At 34.8% G+C, this 19,785-nt stretch overlaps 1 protein-coding gene across 2 annotated transcripts; it reads left to right on the top strand.

The window, feature by feature from the left end:
- Nucleotides 1–5,421: 5,421 nt before the first annotated feature.
- Nucleotides 5,422–11,003, top strand: LOC128229889 (uncharacterized). Of its 2 annotated transcripts, none has more exons than XM_052941786.1 (2): nt 5,422–8,573; nt 10,821–11,003. In XM_052941786.1, exon 1 carries the CDS (start codon nt 5,606–5,608, stop codon nt 6,530–6,532), a length of 927 nt encoding a protein of 308 aa, XP_052797746.1. In that variant the 5' UTR covers nt 5,422–5,605; the 3' UTR covers nt 6,533–8,573; nt 10,821–11,003. The 2 variants fall into 2 exon arrangements, with proteins under 2 accessions (XP_052797746.1, XP_052797745.1); XM_052941785.1 differs by having other exon boundaries at nt 5,422–7,914.
- The last annotated feature ends 8,782 nt before the right edge of the window (nt 11,004–19,785 follow it).

The raw sequence follows: 19,785 nt of genomic DNA on the forward strand, positions 1-19,785 counted from the left end.
TTTTCGATGTGTCTACGTGAAGCACTTATAAAACACGCCTGCAAAACGGTGGCTCCAGCTCTTATAGGAGCTGTGTAAAAAAAGGAGCCAATAACACTCCCGAGCTAGAGCAAAAGAACGGATATCATCATAAAACATAAGTATGACTCGTTATTTAATCTAGTATCACAATTATGAGGGCTTTTTTGAGAAATCGGGGAATGCAGTGCCATATAAATGTGTTCTTCACACGTATTTCGGTTATTTTGTATAAACATCTAGTTTATGGAGTTATAAAACCGAATCTCCCATCAAACACATGCATGTTTACAAACGCAAGTAGAACATTTTCACCAATTTACAGCTGAATTTCACCCAAGAAGCTTACATTTAAGATAAAACCAGTATTATCGAGTGCTTTTATTATGTCGGGAATAAAATTGACCGCCTGTTTACCGGAATAAGCATGTTTATTCTCTTTTCCTTGGTTGAGCTGGAGCCAAAAGTCAGGGAGCTTTTATTCTTTATTAATAAGGATAACTTAATAAAAAAAATATATATATATTTGTTTTATTCCTCGATATGTTCCAATATATAAATATTTATGATATGCTTATCAAATTTATTTTCCATATCCAACAGTGAAAATACAGCACACCGTATTGAAAAATCCGTATCACCATACTGTCGTTTTCCGTATCATGCGAGTACCGTGTGTAATCCCGGAACTACTTTCGCGTTGCTAAACACAGCGTGACCAAATAAACTGGTAAAACCAATCAACTTTTAAATGTATAAAATAATCTAACCTTAGTCACGCTCCAGAAGCATGCCAATATTCAGGAACATGGTTCTAATGTTCTTCAAAGAACCATGGCGATAAGCATAAAAGCAGAAAACACTTCCAATCTATCTAGACAGCTACACATGTACTTAAGTGAACTAGTTGTTTGCGATATCGAAGTACATAAATTGTTGCATTATCCATGTTTCTTATCATGAATATCAGCAGCTCGCCAATACAGAGAAAAAGGCGAATTCACATCATCGATAGAAAAAGTGATTGACTAACGAACTCCCCTCAATTTTGCATAATTATTATGATCGTCAAAAAATCCCACAAACATTTACTTTGTTAAAAATGGCCGTGTTACGTCTACAGGAAATGACGACTAGTGAATACTCGTAAAATAAGTGCCGATTTGTTGTAATTGATTTTTGTGCTGTGACATTTAATAATTGTTTTCGTAGTAGTAATTTGTTAATTTTGCTAAACCATAAAATATTGTGTTCTTATTTTGCTCAATAAAGTGAATTCTGTTTTTTTCTCACTTCGTTTCGCTGTAGTAGCCTCCGTTGACTTTATTACACAAAACTACGCAACACATTCGAAACATACGCGCATTTGACAGATGGCGGTAAATTTAAATCAAATTGAAACCGAACAATAAAAAGGAATAATTAAATAGGCAGGTATATAATAAATAGAATATTACGGTAAAGCGCTTTTCTGGTGACCTGCATCACGTCTCGTTCAATGATTAAACATCTATCCGTCTCGACCTGCGGACTCGACGGGTACGTGTTTACACACCGAACTCGACGTGATAAAGGTCATAAAATCATAATATCCCCTAAATATAGCAAATATTAATCAAATGTACAGAAACATAAGAAAAATAGCACTAACACGTATTGAATCCGATTGGTGTCCTGCGGTAAATTAATTTCTACGTTGATGTAATTTACCACATAGTTTACCAGTTTTTCGTATATTTAATCTTTGTTAAATGACACACTTTCTTTGATCCACTACAATTGATTTATTTTGGAATCTGATTGGAGTAAAAAAACTAGCCAAGAAACAGTAACCATAATTATATACATGTTGTGAAAGGATTGTTTTGCTCCATCGACTTTTCTGTGATTGCAACACCCATTATCAGATGAACTGCATTAAATATTCATAAATAATCATATGTTTTAAAAAATACAACAATATCTTAATACTAGTAATAAACACAGAACTTCAACTGAGTGCATTATTATATAGCGTATTGGCCCAGCCTCCGCGCTTTGGCTCCAGCTCCCTGGCTTTTGGCTCCAGCTCAACCCAGAAAAAGAGTATAAACATACTTATTCCGGTAAACAGACGGTCATTTTTATTCCCGACATAATAAAAGCACTCGATGATACTGGTTTTATCTTAAATGAAGGCTTCTTGAGTGAAATTCAGCTGAAAATAGGTGAAAATGTTCTACTTTCGTTTGTAAACATGCATGTGTTTGATGGGAGAATCGGTTTTATAACTCCATAAACAATGTTTACAAAATAACCGTAATACGTGTGAAGATTAAACATATTTATATGGCACTGCATTCCTCTGATTTTTCAAAAAAAAAACCCACCTCATAATTGTGATACTAGATAAAATAACGAGTCATACTAAAGTTTTACGATGATATCCGTTCTTTTGCTCTAGCTCGGAAGTGTCATTGGCTCTTTTTATACACAGCTCTTAGAAAAGCTGGAGTCACTGTTTCGCAGGCATGTAAAATAACGTTTTGAAATGAAATATCGTGGGGATACTTACTTCTTGTTGCTTTCCTCATAAAATAAAATTCATCAAATGTAATATTCAAGTGCAAAATATTTAAAAATAATAATGATAATTATGTTGTCAGTTTATATTTATCGCCTATATGGAAACTTTTAAACCCCTTGCGTGCCTCTTGTATTCTCCAATTATGAGACAGCTGATTTTCTATATTTGGCATAACCTTACCTATATATAACTTTGGAAAAACCAAACATACATATAGTGTAAGATAAATGTAATGTATGTAGAATATTTTAGGATTTGGAAGTTTTTTCGAAGAAGGTGAAAGGGAGATAAAGACACACGAGTTGATATGAAATGTATGTCATTGCATATTTTACTGCAGTAAGTTTGCATAATATAGTGACATTTTTGAAACACATTAAGGCATTTATTATACAAGATCTTAATATTGTTTTCAAGTGGAATTTCACAATAGAAATGAATATCATGTCAATGTTGAAAAATGGATTCGAAAATGACATCTGTATGCAATCAGAACACGGAAATGTACACCATAGCAAATAAAAAGTGTTTTGTACGAACGAGTAGTACTTTGTTTTATTTACATATCAAAATCAATGGAAAGTAGTTATAAATTCAGTAAATGGCTTTTTTGTAAATATATACGTGAGCAAACTGTTTATGTTTTGATGAGGTTTGCAATAAACATATGTGTAAATTCACATGTAATGTGTATTAACATTATCAACATATATACTAAAAAGACATGTATGAATGGAACATTGATTTTCAATGTGTTATCAGTGATGACTGGTTGACGGTACATTTCCGAACAGGACACAAATCCCGAACACCGTCTAAAACACCCGTTTGTTTACCGTGATCGATTATTCAAAGATCTAGATCACTACAGAGGCTTGCCTTGGTCACACTTGGGAAGTTTCATCTTGTTTTGTTAAGTATTTTTCTAAAAAAATGCCATTCAATGTGTATACGCTTCAAGATCAAAATGTAGCACATGGGGGAATGACGTCAGAGGGTGCACGTGCATCTTTAGGTTTTGCAGTAACCTACATTCAAGATATTTATAAATAGAAATCTGGCTTTACATTTGAATTGCATGTTTTGAAAAACATCGGAAACAATAAATAATTTTACAGGTAAGTGTTTATTTAATATAGCATACTTATTAATTATAATTGTATGACCATGTATTTTTGCTTTGCAAGTGTTCGGTTGTGCCCTCCATAGCATAATTTGAAGGGTGATTTGCTGTCCATAAAATGCATGATTTTCGACATAAAATTGATGAGGTCGTCAATCTGTACTTAATGATAGATGTTGTCACATTAACCAAAGATGTTTCATACAAAATTTTGACTAACTACAACAAAAACTCTCCAAGATAATTGTGAAAAAACCTCAAAAAGTGTTTTAAAAGCAGTTTAAAGCAGCAACTGGTAAAAAATATACACACAAGTTATTAAGCACTGCTGACATGATGAGTTCTAAAACAGCAATTAGATTAACAACAAGAGCCGTCGTAAGATAGCGCGCTCGACTACGCCGCTTTGACTTAGAATACAATAATGTTGTAATAATACCAAGTTTGGTCTCTTTATGCCAAACCTAACTAAAATTATCGATACATAAGGTGACTTTGATGCTGCCCTTCCAGCAGCCGGCCCAAACAATGACGCAAGTCATTCAAATAACTTAATTTCCCATTATGAAAATGTGGTTATATAAGTATACAAATATGCCTTACAAAGGAAATTAAAAAAAAAAAAAATCAAAATAAAATCAAGGGCAACAATTTGTATTTAGGCTTAAAACGGAGTTATGTTTCTTGTTGTAAGATGGTCGTAAATAATTTTGAATTTTATTAAGTGCATTAAATGAACGGTATAGAAGGTTTTTTTTATTAAAATCCCAACTTGCCCTTAACTTTTACTTGCCTAAAACTTTAACCTAAGTCAATCAGGGGCCATAGCTTGTATTAAGGATATGGAGTATGTAACCTCATTAGGTGATGGTCCTGAACAATTGTGTGAAGTATTAAGTCAATTGAATGAATGGTATTGGAGTTTTAAGTGAAAATCCCAACTTGCCCTTAAACTTTGGCCTGCCCTAAAACTTTAACCTAAGTGAATCAGGGGCCATAACTTGTATTTAGGATAATATGGAGTTATGTAACCTCATTGTGTGATGGTCCTGAACAACTGTGTGAAGTATTAAGTCAATTGAACAAAGGATATAGAAGTTATTAATAAATATTCCAACTTGCCCTAAAACTTTAACCTAAGTTCCATAGTCAATCAGGGGCCATAATTTGTATAAAAGATAATATGGAGTTATCTAACCTCATTATGTGATGGCTCTGTGTGAAGTATTAAGTCAATTGAATGAATGGTATTGGAATTTTAAGTGAAAATCCCAACTTGCCCTTAAACTTTAACCTACCCTAAAACTTTAACCTAAGTGAATCAGGGGCCATAACTTGTATTTAGGATAATATGGAGTTATGTAACCTCATTGTGTGATGGTCCTGAACAATTGTGTGAAGTATTAAGTCAATTGAGTGAAGGGTATAAAAGTTATCAATAAATATCCCAACCTGGGGCGAGTAGTATAGCCCTCCTTTTCTTCGTATGGTCGAGCTAAAAATACATGTGTTAGTATTATCAATCATTCTATAATAACTTTTACAAAGGGTGAAGTGATTTAAGCAAGCCCTATTGTCAATATTAGGAAAATATCAACATGAAGTATGAACTAGCAGGTAAGTCTGTGAAATATGCACTATAAATGTATGGATTTTGAAACACTTAACTTTTTACAGGCTATATACATAGATGTTTAAATGTATTTATTATTATTGCGGTATAGGATTATTAAAGTACTATTAGGTATAGGTCTGGTTACTCGTGCGTAAATCAGGAGTTTTCCTCGTGCATTTACTGAACTGAATTGGTCATTCGACGCTCAGACGGGATAGAGAAAACATTGCAAAATTGTCAAATCTCGAGTTTTTTCTTAATCTTTGGTATTCACTTCGGGAAGATGTCATTTGACTCTGCGGGAATAAATGACCAAGATCAGCTTGAGTTTAGCCATAGGCAGCTTTCGTCTATTTCCTTGGGCCAGTCTATCCAGCCGGAAGACCGTAGCAGGAGACCGGAAGTACAACGTGGCAAGGAGCCGGTTTGCACATCTCGTGGCAGGGACTCGGAGACCTTGAATGATAGAGACCCTGGAGCAAGTTACAGCGGAGATAAAGGTAGGCCCGGGCCCTCGGGGGATAGAGAAGGAGATTTGTTTGGAGCTTTTGATTTATTCAGATCTTATTTTGACACGAAACTTTCAACATTAAAACAAGAGCTAACGAGTACAAGTTGCAAACAAAAGGAGAAAGATAACATTCCTTATTTCAAGAATACCTCCTGCAAAATTCAGTTTCACGTCAATACTGACATTTCAAACATGTTACACTTTATCGTGGATTCTGACAGCCTTGATTCAAATAAAGAAAAAGCTAAAAAAGCGCTAAGGAAAATTAAACATAGAAACAAACTTATTCGTTTGGCAGACAATTCCCCTGGGGGCTGGGCCACAGTCAAAGAATATGAAACCCCAGCATTGGGCTCTGATAGCGATGACGAGCGTAAAATCAAAAGGGCTGAAGCCAAGGCTGTCAGAAAACTTAAAAAGGGTAATCCTACAAATGCTGATTTTCTTTCTTTTTCCCCTGATCGTATGGGGCGGAGGCCAGCACCAGCGGCAACCTTTGGATACCCGGGACGTTCTTCCGGTGCGGGGCCTCACGGCCCATGGCTACGGGCATGTGGTATCTTTTTCGGACCTACAGTCCCTATCAGGACCAGTATCAACCCCAGCAACCTTATTCTAGAACGCCAGATAAAGTATCTGCTTCGCACGTGGAAAACGGGGTCACTTCCGGCGCGAGTGCGAGTGGCTATCCAGATTTAACCAGTGAGCCAACCGTAAAGTCAAGTCCACAGGAGCAAACTCAGCCACTAAATGATGAGTATTTATTCAATATTTGTAATCAATATCATTGTTTTGAGTTTGAATCTGATTCTCCCATCAAAACATCTTTGGTTAAAGGCAGCCTTAAAAACAATGTACACTATTGGAAGACTATTGGCACAAACCCTGATATGATAGATGTTATTGAAAACGGCTATAAAATTCCTTTCATTTCAATGCCGGAAAGAACGTTTTCAAAAAATAATCAGTCAGCTCTTTCAAATATTGAATTTGTTAAAGAATCTATTGATGACATGTTGAAAAACGGTTTTATAGAACAAACAGATTTTCCACCTCATGTAGTCAGTCCTTTAAGTGTTTCTGTAAACAAATCGGGTAAGAAACGACTTATTTTAGATCTCAGAATAGTAAATAAATATATTTGGAAGGAAAAGATGACATTCGAAGATTGGAAAGTAGGAGTCGAATATTTTGAAAAAGACTCGTATTGTTACAAATTTGATTTGTCTAAAGGTTATTATCATATCGATATATTCCCAGAACATAAAACATTTCTGGGTTTCAGTTTAGAAGGAAAATACTACTGCTACTCTGTGGTTGCTTTCGGTTTGTCGAGCGCTCCTTTTATATTCAGTAAGGCATTGCGCGAAATGGTTAAGTTCTGGAGATTCAACGGTATCAAAATTGTTATGTTTCTTGATGATGGGTGGGGGACCAACAAGAGTTGTGATTTAGCTACACGCGATGCAATATTTGTGAAAGATAGCCTCAATCGGGCAGGGCTTATTATAAATGATGAAAAGTCAGTCTGGTTACCGGTTCAAAATCTAGAGTGGATTGGCTTGTTGTGGAATAGCATTGACTACTCTATTAGCATTCCAGCACGTAGAATTGAAGATTTTAAAATGTTGCTTTTGGAATTTTTAAATTCTCTTCATATTGTTTCTGCTAGGAGTTTAGCGAAGTGCACCGGGAAAGTAATTTCTATGATGCCGGTTATTGGCAATATTGCACGGCTTATGACTAGATTTATGTACATTCAAATTTGTTCAAGGACTAGTTGGGATTTCCCATTCAGTTTAGAAATAGACTGTCCGTGTATTTCTGAGATTAGATTCTGGCTCGAACATGTAGACAATTCAAATTACAGAAAATTGGGTAAATGCACTGCTGTAGATACGCTAGAAGAGTATTCTGTTGCTAGTAGTTTCGCATGTGGAGCGCATATTGTCAATATGCCAGGTTTTGTATTTCACGACATGTGGTCAGAAGATGACAAGGATAAAAGTTCAACTTTCCGAGAAATGAAGGCTGTATTTTTGGCACTGAGAGCGTATGGACATTCTTTAGCAAATCATAAGGTAAAATGGTTCTCAGATTCTCAAGTTTGTGTTCATGTTATCAAGGTTGGCAGCCCCATTTTAGAGTTACAGGAATTGGCTGTGAGTGTTTAGACTTTGTTTACAAAACAGGATTGATCTTGACATTCAATGGGTCCCTAGGGATTTGAACCAGATTGCTGATGATATCAGTAAATATAGGAATACTGATGAATGGGAGGTTACACCTCAGTTTTTCGGGTATATGAATAGGATATGGGGACCGTTTACAGTAGACAGATTTGCTAATTATAGTAATAGGAAAATACATAGATTCAATTCTAAGTTTCATGATATTGAAACTGAGGCAGTCGATGCATTCACACAGAATTGGGCCAGTGAAAACAATTGGTTAGTCCCGCCTATTTATCTAGTAAATAGAGCTGTATTTCATTTAATTGCTTGTTCTGCACATGGAACTTTAGTTGTTCCTAAATGGCCTAGCGCAGCATTTTGGCCAACTTTGTTTGAAGCAAACTGCCAGAAGAGAGATTTTGTATTGGAGGTTTTGGAGTTTGATAAATGGCAATCAATATTTGATAGCAGGAGTGAAAGCGTATTTAGTTCTAGACGTTTCTCTAGCAAAGTTCTAGCTATTCGTCTTTAATTGCCAGTATTTTAATGTATACGAGACTGCAGAAGTAAGAAGTAAATTGTGCTTAGTTGTGTTTTGTTTAGCTTGTGTGATGCACACGATTATGAATTATGGAGAGGAAATGTATAACTTTTCGAGGATAAGTATATCAAAGATAGTTATGACTATACATGACTCAGCACTGAGTTGGAGTTGTTTACACTGGTTATGTTTAATATTATAAGCGTTTAATGCTCATGAAGGAAGCGAAAATATTTTAAATTTGTATTTGCTAATTGTAAAACAGCGTTTTCTGTATATTTACCTTGATGTTTAAAAAGCACCGTTTATAAAGATCATGATCTTAATATCTATTTTGGCATAAAGGACGATGAAAAGTATAAGCAAGATAATTGTGAAAATACATGATACGAGTGTGTGTGGGTTGTTTCCCCTACGTTATCGGCATTAATTTCGTTTACTCGGCCTGTCGAGCCGGAGTGCCCATTTGTACCTGGTACAAATGAAGTCGTGTACTGTACACGAAGATTATAAGAAATATGTTTTGAATGGTATATGCGTATGTGAAAGGAAAAGTTAATAATTATACACAAAAAGGTGTTATTATGTTATTATATTATACATTTGACAGATGCATTCAAGGTTGGACATTGGAGGAATTTTCACAAAGAATGTCTGCCCGATGATCTCAAAAAAACAACATGATAATTTACAAACGCTGGTGAAACTGTCAAAATCAGATAACACTTACAAACAATACAATTGTTATTTTAAATCGTTTTGCCAGTGGTGCAAAAAATATGAATTTAAACCGCTTCCAGCTTCCGATTATCATGTTGCACTTTTTCTTTCATCCATGAAAGATTCTTCACCGTCAGCGTCAAAAGTGAACGTCATTACTTATAGTATTTCGTGGGCTCATAAAGTTTCAGGGTTTTCTGACCCTTGTAATACAAATCTAGTAAGTTTTACCAAAAAATGGTCTGTTGCGAGATTCTGGCAGGCCGACTCAGCAAAAATTTGAAATTTCTAAAGAAGATTTGCTTAAACTTATTGCTCATTTCGGAAATACAACCAATATCTTGGATTTAAGATTCATTTGCATGTGTTTAGTAAGTTTTGCAGGTTTTTTGAGATTTAGTGAGCTTTCACATATTAAAAGGTCTGATCTTAAGATTTTTTATGATTGTGCAGAAATTTTTATTTCTTCTAGTAAAACAGATCAGTGCAAAGCTGGCGAAAAGGTGATCATTTCTAGAACAGGAAAATGTTCTTGTCCAGTTTCTTTCCTTGAGAAATTTCTGTTTGAAGCTGAAATTAATGATAAATCATGTGAATACATTTTTTGTAATATCAGATATTCTCGTAAATTGAATAAGCATATTCTTTGCCCGAAAAAACCTATTTCTTACAATAGAGCCAGGGAAATTTTGATAAAAAATCTAAAAGCTGTCGGTACTGATAGTAAACAATATGGTTTACATTCGTTTCGTTCGGGTGGGGCCACAGCAGCGATTGCAAATGGTGTATCAGAGAGATTGCTTAAAAAGCATGGACGTTGGAAGTCCGACAGTGCTAAGGACAGACATGTTAGAGATTCGGTACAAGTCAAAATGAGTGTATCGAAAAATCTAGGAATTTAGATTATTCATTTTTTCTTTGTATTTGACAAGTATTGAAATTATTTCATTTATTTTGAAGTCATGTTAAGGATGGTTTGTTTACAAATATGACGAGAATGGTATTTAGTGTATTGTAAAACGAATAATGTTATACGAAGTATTCGTATGTTTATGTAAAAAGAATTCTTTTTCTTAGTCACTTGCGATGATCTGTAGATCTTTAGTTTAACTGGAGCAAATGTATAATTTGTTTTGTTTTGTTTTAAAAAAACATATAGTAAAAGATTCCCCGTTCTTTTTCTTTCGATTAAAGTATCCCGTCTGTAGCACACCTACACATGTGTTCATTTTATTTTATTATCCTTAAGGTAAATAATAAATTATTTATGTTTGGCATGGAATATAATGAAATAGAAAACAAATGTATTTATTATTATTGCGGTATAGGATTATTAAAGTACTATTAGGTATAGGTCTGGTTACTCGTGCGTAAATCAGGAGTTTTCCTCGTGCATTTACTGAGCTGAATTGGTCATTCGACGCTCAGACGGGATAAAGAAAACATTGCAAAATTGTCAAATTTTCATTATCTATGAATGTATTTAGATACATATAATAATATATGTTAAACATTATTTTGAACCTTGTTTAAAATATATTTATATTTTCAGATTGGTATTTTCTGTTACCATGGCAATGCGAGAATTGTTGAGTCTGAGAGTGGGTGCAGCAGTGGTTCCGGACACTTTAGGACTGCTTTTAGCAGCGTGTTTTTCATTATGAAATATGTATAAGAACTGTGAAGCCAGTAGTAATAATATACTGGAAGTTATGTGAGTGTATCTTTGATTAAAGTATCCCGTCTGTAGCACACCTACACATGTGTTCATTTTATTTTATTATCCTTAAGGTAAATAATAAACTATTTATGTTTGGCATGGAATATAATGAAATAGAAAACATAAATGTTAAAACATCCACAACAATACAGAATGTGAAAACATGAATAAAAAACTTCACTTTAGAATGAGCATGTGAAAGTTATTATACAGGTGAAAATATTTTTTAACAAGAGCACCGCCTGCAAGTAATGACCGCTCACCTGATCTTATCCTTTTATGGTTTATTTAATTTTGTACACTTGATAATTAACAGGTTATCCAAAGGTTCAAAGTGGTTTGCTTGTTAGTGACCCAAGCACAAAAGTTAAAAAATCAGACTAGCTAAAAATTACAAAGTCCAAAAATACAAAAATATCTTCCACCATCACCCTAACCTTTCAAATGTGTGACTCAATAACCCATTTGGTATATTGAAGGCATTATCCATTTATTGTCTGTGAAAATTTGAATTCAACCCAACAAAAATTAAAAAAGCTAAGTCCAATCAATAAAATCAATCAATATGCATGTTTTTTTACCACCAAAAAACAGGTGAGACTCTTTAGAATACAATGTGAAGAAGGGTATTAGATGACCAAGGATTTGAAAATGTTATAAAAAACAAACAAAATGAACCACAACATTTCAGAACAAAAGGGGAAAAATGTGGTTAAAACTTTGATAAAAATTTTAGAATAAATATAATTGTTTATGGACTGAAAAAATAAGTAAAGAAATAATGTTATAATCTGGTTCAAACTTGAATGCAATTGGTAACAATGAAAGTGGGAATGATATGCTAGATGTATATAATGTCTAACACTTTTGCATAAAATTGACATGAGACGTCAAGTATTTGGTGCTTACTTACAAACTTGATAACGCAGTGGGAAATGAAGTAAAGGTATGAAAATGTGAGAGGTAGGCATTGTTGATCGAAAAGATAAAAATGATATTGAACAATTCAAAAAACCCATTATACTCTAATGGGTCATTGCTAGTATGACATGAAATGAAGATGCCTATATAATAAATGAATGGCACAGTTTAATCGCAAGCATACATGTATGTTTAGTAGTTGTATACAAATGATAAAGAGTAAAGCATGGTTAATGAAAAATGGATAATTTGTTATTATTCAGGAAAGAATATATAGCAATTGGTTTATGAATGTACATAACATCTAATTAGTTTTGAATCAAAATGTGGAAAAGTACATCTCAATTTCAACATCACTGACAGGCCAGTACAGCTCATTCTCTCATGGAGATTGTCATGACAACTAGGCAACTGGAAAATCATTCATAAAGAAGTCCTCAACATTGGATGGTTGTTTGCAAGCATGTTAAGTCAAAGCTCCGGACATCATTACCGTCTGAAAAGGGCCTCAGTTTTCTGGAAGAACAACATACTCTGATAAATATATTCAATGCAATAAAACTCACTGTATACGATTGCATAAGAGCATTGAGAAGTGATTACATGCACACACTAAAAGTACTAACTTAATAAACAAGAGGTGTTATAGAAGTTTAGTTATAAATGATTTTAACTTTCTTACGGAAACAAACATGTATTCAAATCGCGATGGAAAAGGCGATAATTAAGTGATAGAACAGATGAAATCTAATGGTGTCAACAACCAGGACATGGTATGTGCCAATTTATAGCCATATGTGGTGAAGATGATGTGAGTTTTACCTTGATCTTCAAGGAAAGTATGTGGGCATTGCACATGGTTAGTGACCATAATGTGCCAAACGAAGGTGGAAGTTCTATAAAAGATACCTTGACATATATATAATTATATATATCGCATTTCATTAAAACATCTTAAAAATAGTAAAAAAAACCCCAGAACATTAGGGGACTTGCATGCAACATGTCAACATTTTATGCTGAACATGTATACCAAATATTCTGAACAACCTTTAATTTTTAAATGACAAAGTTACAGAGCAGACACAACCACCTTTACTCAATGAATGTGCATGTTAACAGCATTACCTTACAATCACAAACTACATGGGACCTTGTCTTTAAGAGTTGGCAAATTAACTGGATTGATCTACACTAGTATATTGAATTTTCAGTATTCTGCAAAGTGATTCTAATCAATTTATGTAAAAACAATGTTGACAGCAAACCCAAAATCATTATTATAGTTTTGTATGTTCAAAAGATTGCGCAATTAAAAAGATATTGCCTTCAAGTTACCACCATGTAACATTGATGTTGATGACGTGTAACTGTTGCCCAAATATCAACTTCCTCCAGCGTTATTGCTACTTTCTCCTCTCAGACTTTCAGGGGCGTAGCTTCCTTTAGGCCGTGTAGGCCGCGGCCTACACATTTTTCAGAAAATCGAATAAATAATATTGCTAAATCTGCAATAAAAACTGAAGACATAGGGGGTTAGGGGCTTAAATTTGAAATCCCGATAAATGCGCCTTAATATAAATTTAATTCAAGGTAAAAAAGAGTGATATTGTTGTTCTCATTAATGTTTTTACAACAAAACGCACCAATCACAACCTACCTAAAATAAAAATCGGGGTGGGGTGAGGGGGGGGGGGAGACACCCCACGAAAGTGGCCTTCACATTTATTTTCGTCAAGCTACGCCCCTGACTTTGATGGTGCACATAGTCTTTCTGAAACCAACATTTCAATATTCATTGCTTCATACAGCATATTCCACTAGGAAGAAAAATGAAAGCTGGCCAAAAAGAGAATAATGTGCTTCTAGTGTTTCAACATGAACTTAATTCGTATTCGGACATTCGGATAACTTTTTATAAATATTTTGTCAACAAAGCATTAAAGCTGCACTCTCACAGATTTACTGTTTTTCCAACTTTTTTTTATATTTTTTTTGTCTTGGAAGTAGATTTTTTTGCGTAAATATCTGCTAGACAGTGATAAAAGGCCGTTGACAAAAGATCAGATCTCAGATCTTCATATTTCCATTCTAAATTTAATGTTTTATGGCTTAAACCGTTACTAACGGTTTAAGAACAAGAGGCCCAAAAGGGCCTATGCTCTACTGGCATGGCTCTTGTGGTCATTTTCAATCCAGAGCATGTACGGTTGAGAAATAGGCAACAAATATATAGTTCACTTTTAGTGTTTGGGTTAGCTGAAAACGCTGCACGTTCAACATCTGAGGACAGGAAGTGTTGTAAGCAGATTAGTTGCATGAACTATTTTAATATGCGCCAAGTAAAGGTAATCTGAGGGTAAAAAATATTTGCTTTCAACACTGTACTCATCGTCAAAATTTCATTTCTGTAGCTTTAAAAATAAAAAGTAGGTCAAAGGTCAAAGTCAAGGACATCCGAGGACAACATTAATGCTTGCTTACAAAACTGTTCACATGGTCAAAATTTCATTACTGTAGCTTTAAAAATTAATAAGTAAGTCAAAAGGGGTGGGGCCAGCTTTTGCCCAAGGAGCATTATTTCAAATGTTTTCAATTGCATCATATGATGCTCCACAACAAATATCAAAGGTATGGGCATTGTGGTTTAAAACAAGAAGATTTTGAAAATATTAGAATATAAGTCTCTAGGAAAATAGTGACACCCAGGGCAGTGCCAGTTTTGACCCAAGGGGTATAGTTTGAACACCATGGTAGTGGACCACTAAATAAAGCCTTGTTCAAAATAGCAAGGATTTGCAGAGTGGTTTCAGACAAAAAGGTTTTTAACATTTCCCAATTTAAGGGGGGGGGGGGGGGTCCGTCCCTTACAAAGAAAAGAGAACTCTTCCCTGGGCCTCCACCAACGTCGCCGAGGTCGTTTGCATTTGCCGCACTGGTCCCTTGCGGGACAATCTCCGGGGGGCGGGGGGGAGCGGGGGGGGGGAATTGTGACTTTACATGTAAACTTGGCTAAAAATAGACTTCGGTCATGTAAACTTGGCTAAATATAGACTTAGCTTACAATAGCATTTTTTATACTTTCAAGACCCATAATCCAGGCCTGCATGGGCAGATCTGGCTGGTTTAAAAAAAAAAAACCGATTTCTAATGGATATCTAAATACTGTACAAGTTTCATTGAAATACGATCAAAACTGAAGACTGTATCATGTTCACAAGCAATTGTTTACAGAAAAACTGATTTTTTAATACTTTCAAGGCCCATAATCTAGGTCTGCATGGTCGGATCTGGCTGGTTTTCAAAACAAACCGGTTTCTAATGGATATCTAAATACTGTACAAGTCTCAATGAGATACAATCAAAACTGAAGACTGTATCATGTTCACAAGCAATTGTATACAGACAAACTGATTTTTTAATACTTTCAAGGCCCATAATCTAGGCATGCATGGTCGGATCTGGCTGGTTTTCAAAAGGAATCAAGCTCTAATGGATATCTAAATACTGTACAAGTTTCATCGAGATACAATCAAAACTGAAGACTGTATCGTGTTCACAAGCTAGTGTTTACACAATAGCATTTTTTATACTATCAAGGGCCATAATCTAGGCATGCATGGTCGGATCTGGCTGGTTTTCGAAAGGAACCGAGCTCTAATGGATATCTAAATACTGTACAAGTTTCATCGAGATACAATCAAAAATGAAGACTGTATCGTGTTCACAACCAATTGTTTACACAATAGCATTGTTTTATACTATCAAGGGCCATAATCTAGGCATGAATGGGCGGATCTGGTTGGTTTTCGAAAGGAACCAAGCTCCAATGGATATCTAGATACTGTACAAGTACAATCAAAACTGAAGACTGTATCGTGTTTACAAGCAATTGTTTACAGACGCACGGATGCACATACTACGTACACATTACCATCGCATAAGCTCTTCTGGCCTTTGCATAAAACATCAATTTTGGGACGGAAATATGTAAAGCTTCGAACCGATCTGTTGTCAGAAGTCTTTTATCACTGGTTTGTAGATATTTATGCAAGAATTTGCTTGTTTCAAGACAAAAAATAAAAAAGTTGTCAAAATGTTAAATCTGTGAGAGTGCAGTTTTAAAGGCTGATATTTAAAAAATAATTAATCTGTCATGTTATTCTTCATTTGAATAATGATAAGAATGGATCTGCTAGTGTTATATGATAATGTTACCTATATAAAACTGGTGTGGCCTAACATTATTTTGAGATCCCACCATCAACGGCCCATGTCTAAATTTAAACCATACATGAACCTAATGGATGCACATGGTACTTTGCAAGGGAGGACAGGTGTTCTTGAAGAGGCACAATTTCTGCAGAGTATGGGTTGACCAGGAATTGCCCCCGAGCCTCATATCTTGGTGTTTTTCAGTCACCATTATGTCACATCCATTGCAACTTCTCCTGATCACATCCTTTAACACAATACCATGTTTGTGACTATACACTGTTGTATGTGGCACCAACAGCAAGAGTCAGTGACATCTTGGCCTCATCCCTGGCCTCCATCGACACTCGTTCAGGCTTATTGAAGGTTGTTGTATCACTGTGATCTAACAAGTCATTTATTGATGACATCTGAAAAAGGCATTGTGCAGAGCCGAATTATTTACATGTTACAAAAATATAGGATAGAAAAACATTAGAAATTACAAGAAATACCCGGGACATATTACATTTATATAGCAGCAAAGGATGGATAAGGCCTAAAAAAATTGTTTGGTTAGGGTTACATCCTTAAAAAAATAGGTAGGGTAGGTAGGCTTTTTATTTTTTTTATTTTTTTTTTATTTGGTTTTATATAAGAAAATAATTTTCATCATTGGAGAATGGTGTTGAAGCTATCTTCTGTATAAGCATTTAAGGTTTAAACTTAATATTAAAAAGCAATTTAAAGATTATTTTTTTTTTTTTTCATTTTTTTTTTTCAAACTGACTATAAAAACGGTAGGGTCGGCGCCTATTCCGTAGGTAGGGTCGGGTAACCCGAACCAAATGTATTTTTTATGGCCTAAGTTAAAGCCTGATATCAATGAAGCAAATTCAAATTGGTATTCATTTAAGTAAAATTTAAGTTGCAAAAATATGATATCTGTGCCACATCAAGTGAAAATCAAACTAATTGTATTTTCAGGCACTTAAAAGTTATTTTTCATAATTGAAATCATTATAAAATATCATCCAATTTAAAATTTGCATCAGAAATATTTGACATATCAATGAACAGGCCATGCACCAGTCATTGAATTATAACTAACAGTCCAGGGGAATAGAGGGGAAATGGGCAATGTTTTTATCCTCCAGGTGAAACCGCAATGCCGAGTAAATGTGGCGGATTTCTTTTAGGGCCAAAACTAGCTCCCGGGATATCTGGGCATTTGGTATGGAATTTGTTTGATATATCCATACAAATTTAAAGTTGTATCAATTTTGTAAATACAAAAACTGTGATCTCATTCATTGTTAACAATCTTATACAACGGCTTCCCAGTCATATACGCAAAATTTCGATCATTCTAAGAAAAAAGTTGTCAAAACGATCCATTTGTGATATTGCAGCTTTACTTTTTGTCTAGGAACAAGTCAATTTATGCAAAAATGCATGGACACTGGTCAGTGATATAAGACTGCTAGAATCCACAGATGTTCATATATTTAATTTTAAAAAATGATGTTTTATGCATTTGTCTTTAGAAACCGTTAGGAACACTTTTAGCCATAAACATTAAATTTCAAACATTAAATTTCAAAGGGTAATTATATGAAAATCTGTGATCATTCTTATAATATAAATATTATAAATATTCAAGAAATAAAAAAGTTGTCATTTGAAACGCTAAATCTGTGAGATTGCAGCTATAAAATTGTATCACAACAATTTGATTCATCATTGCACTTATTATCAAACAAAGTCCCAACTTTAGTTTACTGCAATTAATACCTCTTAAAAGGAAAGTTCCAAGAAGTTCATAAAAATCATAGATTACAAATGCATAATAAAACAAAACAAAGCATGTAAACACGGTACGTCTTTAAAATTTGCTCGATGGACATAACAAATTGTCATCGCATTCCAGACACAGATTGAAATAAACATGGAAGGTCATTATTTATGCCGTTCTATGTAGGTCACAAACATAACCAACAGGTATTTGCACAAGGAACAATCTACCGTATGATTTACCAAGACAGTCCAAAACTTTTGGCAAAGGTAATAAAACGTTAAACATTTCGTGAGTTACGATCAAATACTTACGATACACAATCACTCGAGCTGATGTTAAAGAAGTTGCCAAAGTCGCACATGCTCCGGAAAGGTGCTTATACAATGACGACCGTGGATCAAGTGCTCATTACCGGCGCAATAATCTATTCAATATGCCTGATCGATATATATATATATATATATGTTTTCAAAAATCATTCACTTCGTACATTTGTTTCTCATTTAAATATTGTTAAAATGTCCATTCATTTTTAAGGAATTTTAGAATTGTTTAGCATCAATTTATACATGTGGTAACTACTTCTTACCGATTTACATAGTTTTTCGCCGTTTCTTAGCTGTTGCGTATGTATACATAGTCGTTATTTTCTGATTTTTTTAGCTGCATTTTCAAAAATATGGAAAAAATGTACTAGATCAAATATACATTATTATAAATCATTTCAGATGTTTTGAAATTTTAAAATGTCATGTGTATTCAGACATTGTCAGAGCGTACTATTTGAACGCTTTACCGTGTAAGCTATTTGTAGTAAGGGTCTGACCGTTCAAAAATGATGAAAATACATCAAACCCGATTAAATATATATTCTTGAATTGAGACATTGATCTTCGAATAAAAATAAAGCCCAGAAATTTTAATGACCAATGACATATGTTGTTTGTACATGAATTACGCAAATCTTCTTCTAATTACCTTTAAAAAAACATTAAAAGATGAAGACACTATAATATAGCTTATTCATTCACACGTCTTGTTGACACCAACAAACATAGTCTGCCTGACAAAGGATGTATTGATAAAAGACAAAGTCTTTAATGATATATGAATCTTTAACAGTTTAAACAAAACACATATTAAATAACACTGTTTTACATGTAATATTTAATTAAAAAACGCTTCCGTAATGCACCAGTCAATTGTAACCACGCCCCCCTCCCCCCAGGTCTGGGGGTATACCGGGGATAACCGGAGAAATGGGCCGTGTTTTTACCTTTCATATGGCCCCGCAGTGCCGGTGAATGCCGTGGTTTTGTATTCGCGCAAAATATAGCGGGGAATGGGCCTTACATAGGGTCTCTGGCGTGCGGGGCATTAAGATGGGATTTTACCCCATCAGTTCGTCTGCGCCAGGCGGGGATTTTACCATGGGTTGGTTGGACCGAAAGTTCAAAGTCCCCGTTATTCCCCGGACCTGGGGGCGTAGTTACAATTGACTGGTGCTTTTTATTACGCCGTCGTAATGAATTGTGAATCAATTCTTCTCATTGTCAATGGATTCAAACGCATGCACCAAGTCGTCATCATATATATACTGATGGTAAAATCCCCGCCAAATGACCCCGCACCTCAGGGACCCTAAGTAAGGCACATTCCCCGCTATATTTGGCGCGAATACAAAACCACCGCATTCACCCAGCACTGCGGGGCCACCGGGATGGTAAAAACATGGCCCCATTCCCTGGCTATCCCCGGTATACCCTGGACCTTGGGGGCCGTGGTTACAGTTGACTGGTGCATAACCAATATTTTATAAAATTTCATGTTTTGTCTTCATTTCTGTTTAACACTTGGTTTATGGTAAAAAGGTCACAAACGACA

This window comes from Mya arenaria, chromosome 4, assembly GCF_026914265.1.
Source record: "Mya arenaria isolate MELC-2E11 chromosome 4, ASM2691426v1".
NCBI lineage: Eukaryota > Metazoa > Mollusca > Bivalvia > Myida > Myidae > Mya > Mya arenaria.

Bases quoted from the DNA above. Each gene is read 5' to 3' on its own strand.
- LOC128229889 (XM_052941785.1), top strand. From the start codon at position 6,373: ATGGCTACGGGCATGTGGTATCTTTTTCGGACCTACAGTCCCTATCAG. The intron at 7,915-10,820 runs GTAAAATGGTTC...TTATATTTTCAG, and splicing joins ATTCTTTAGCAAATCATAAG to ATTGGTATTTTCTGTTACCA.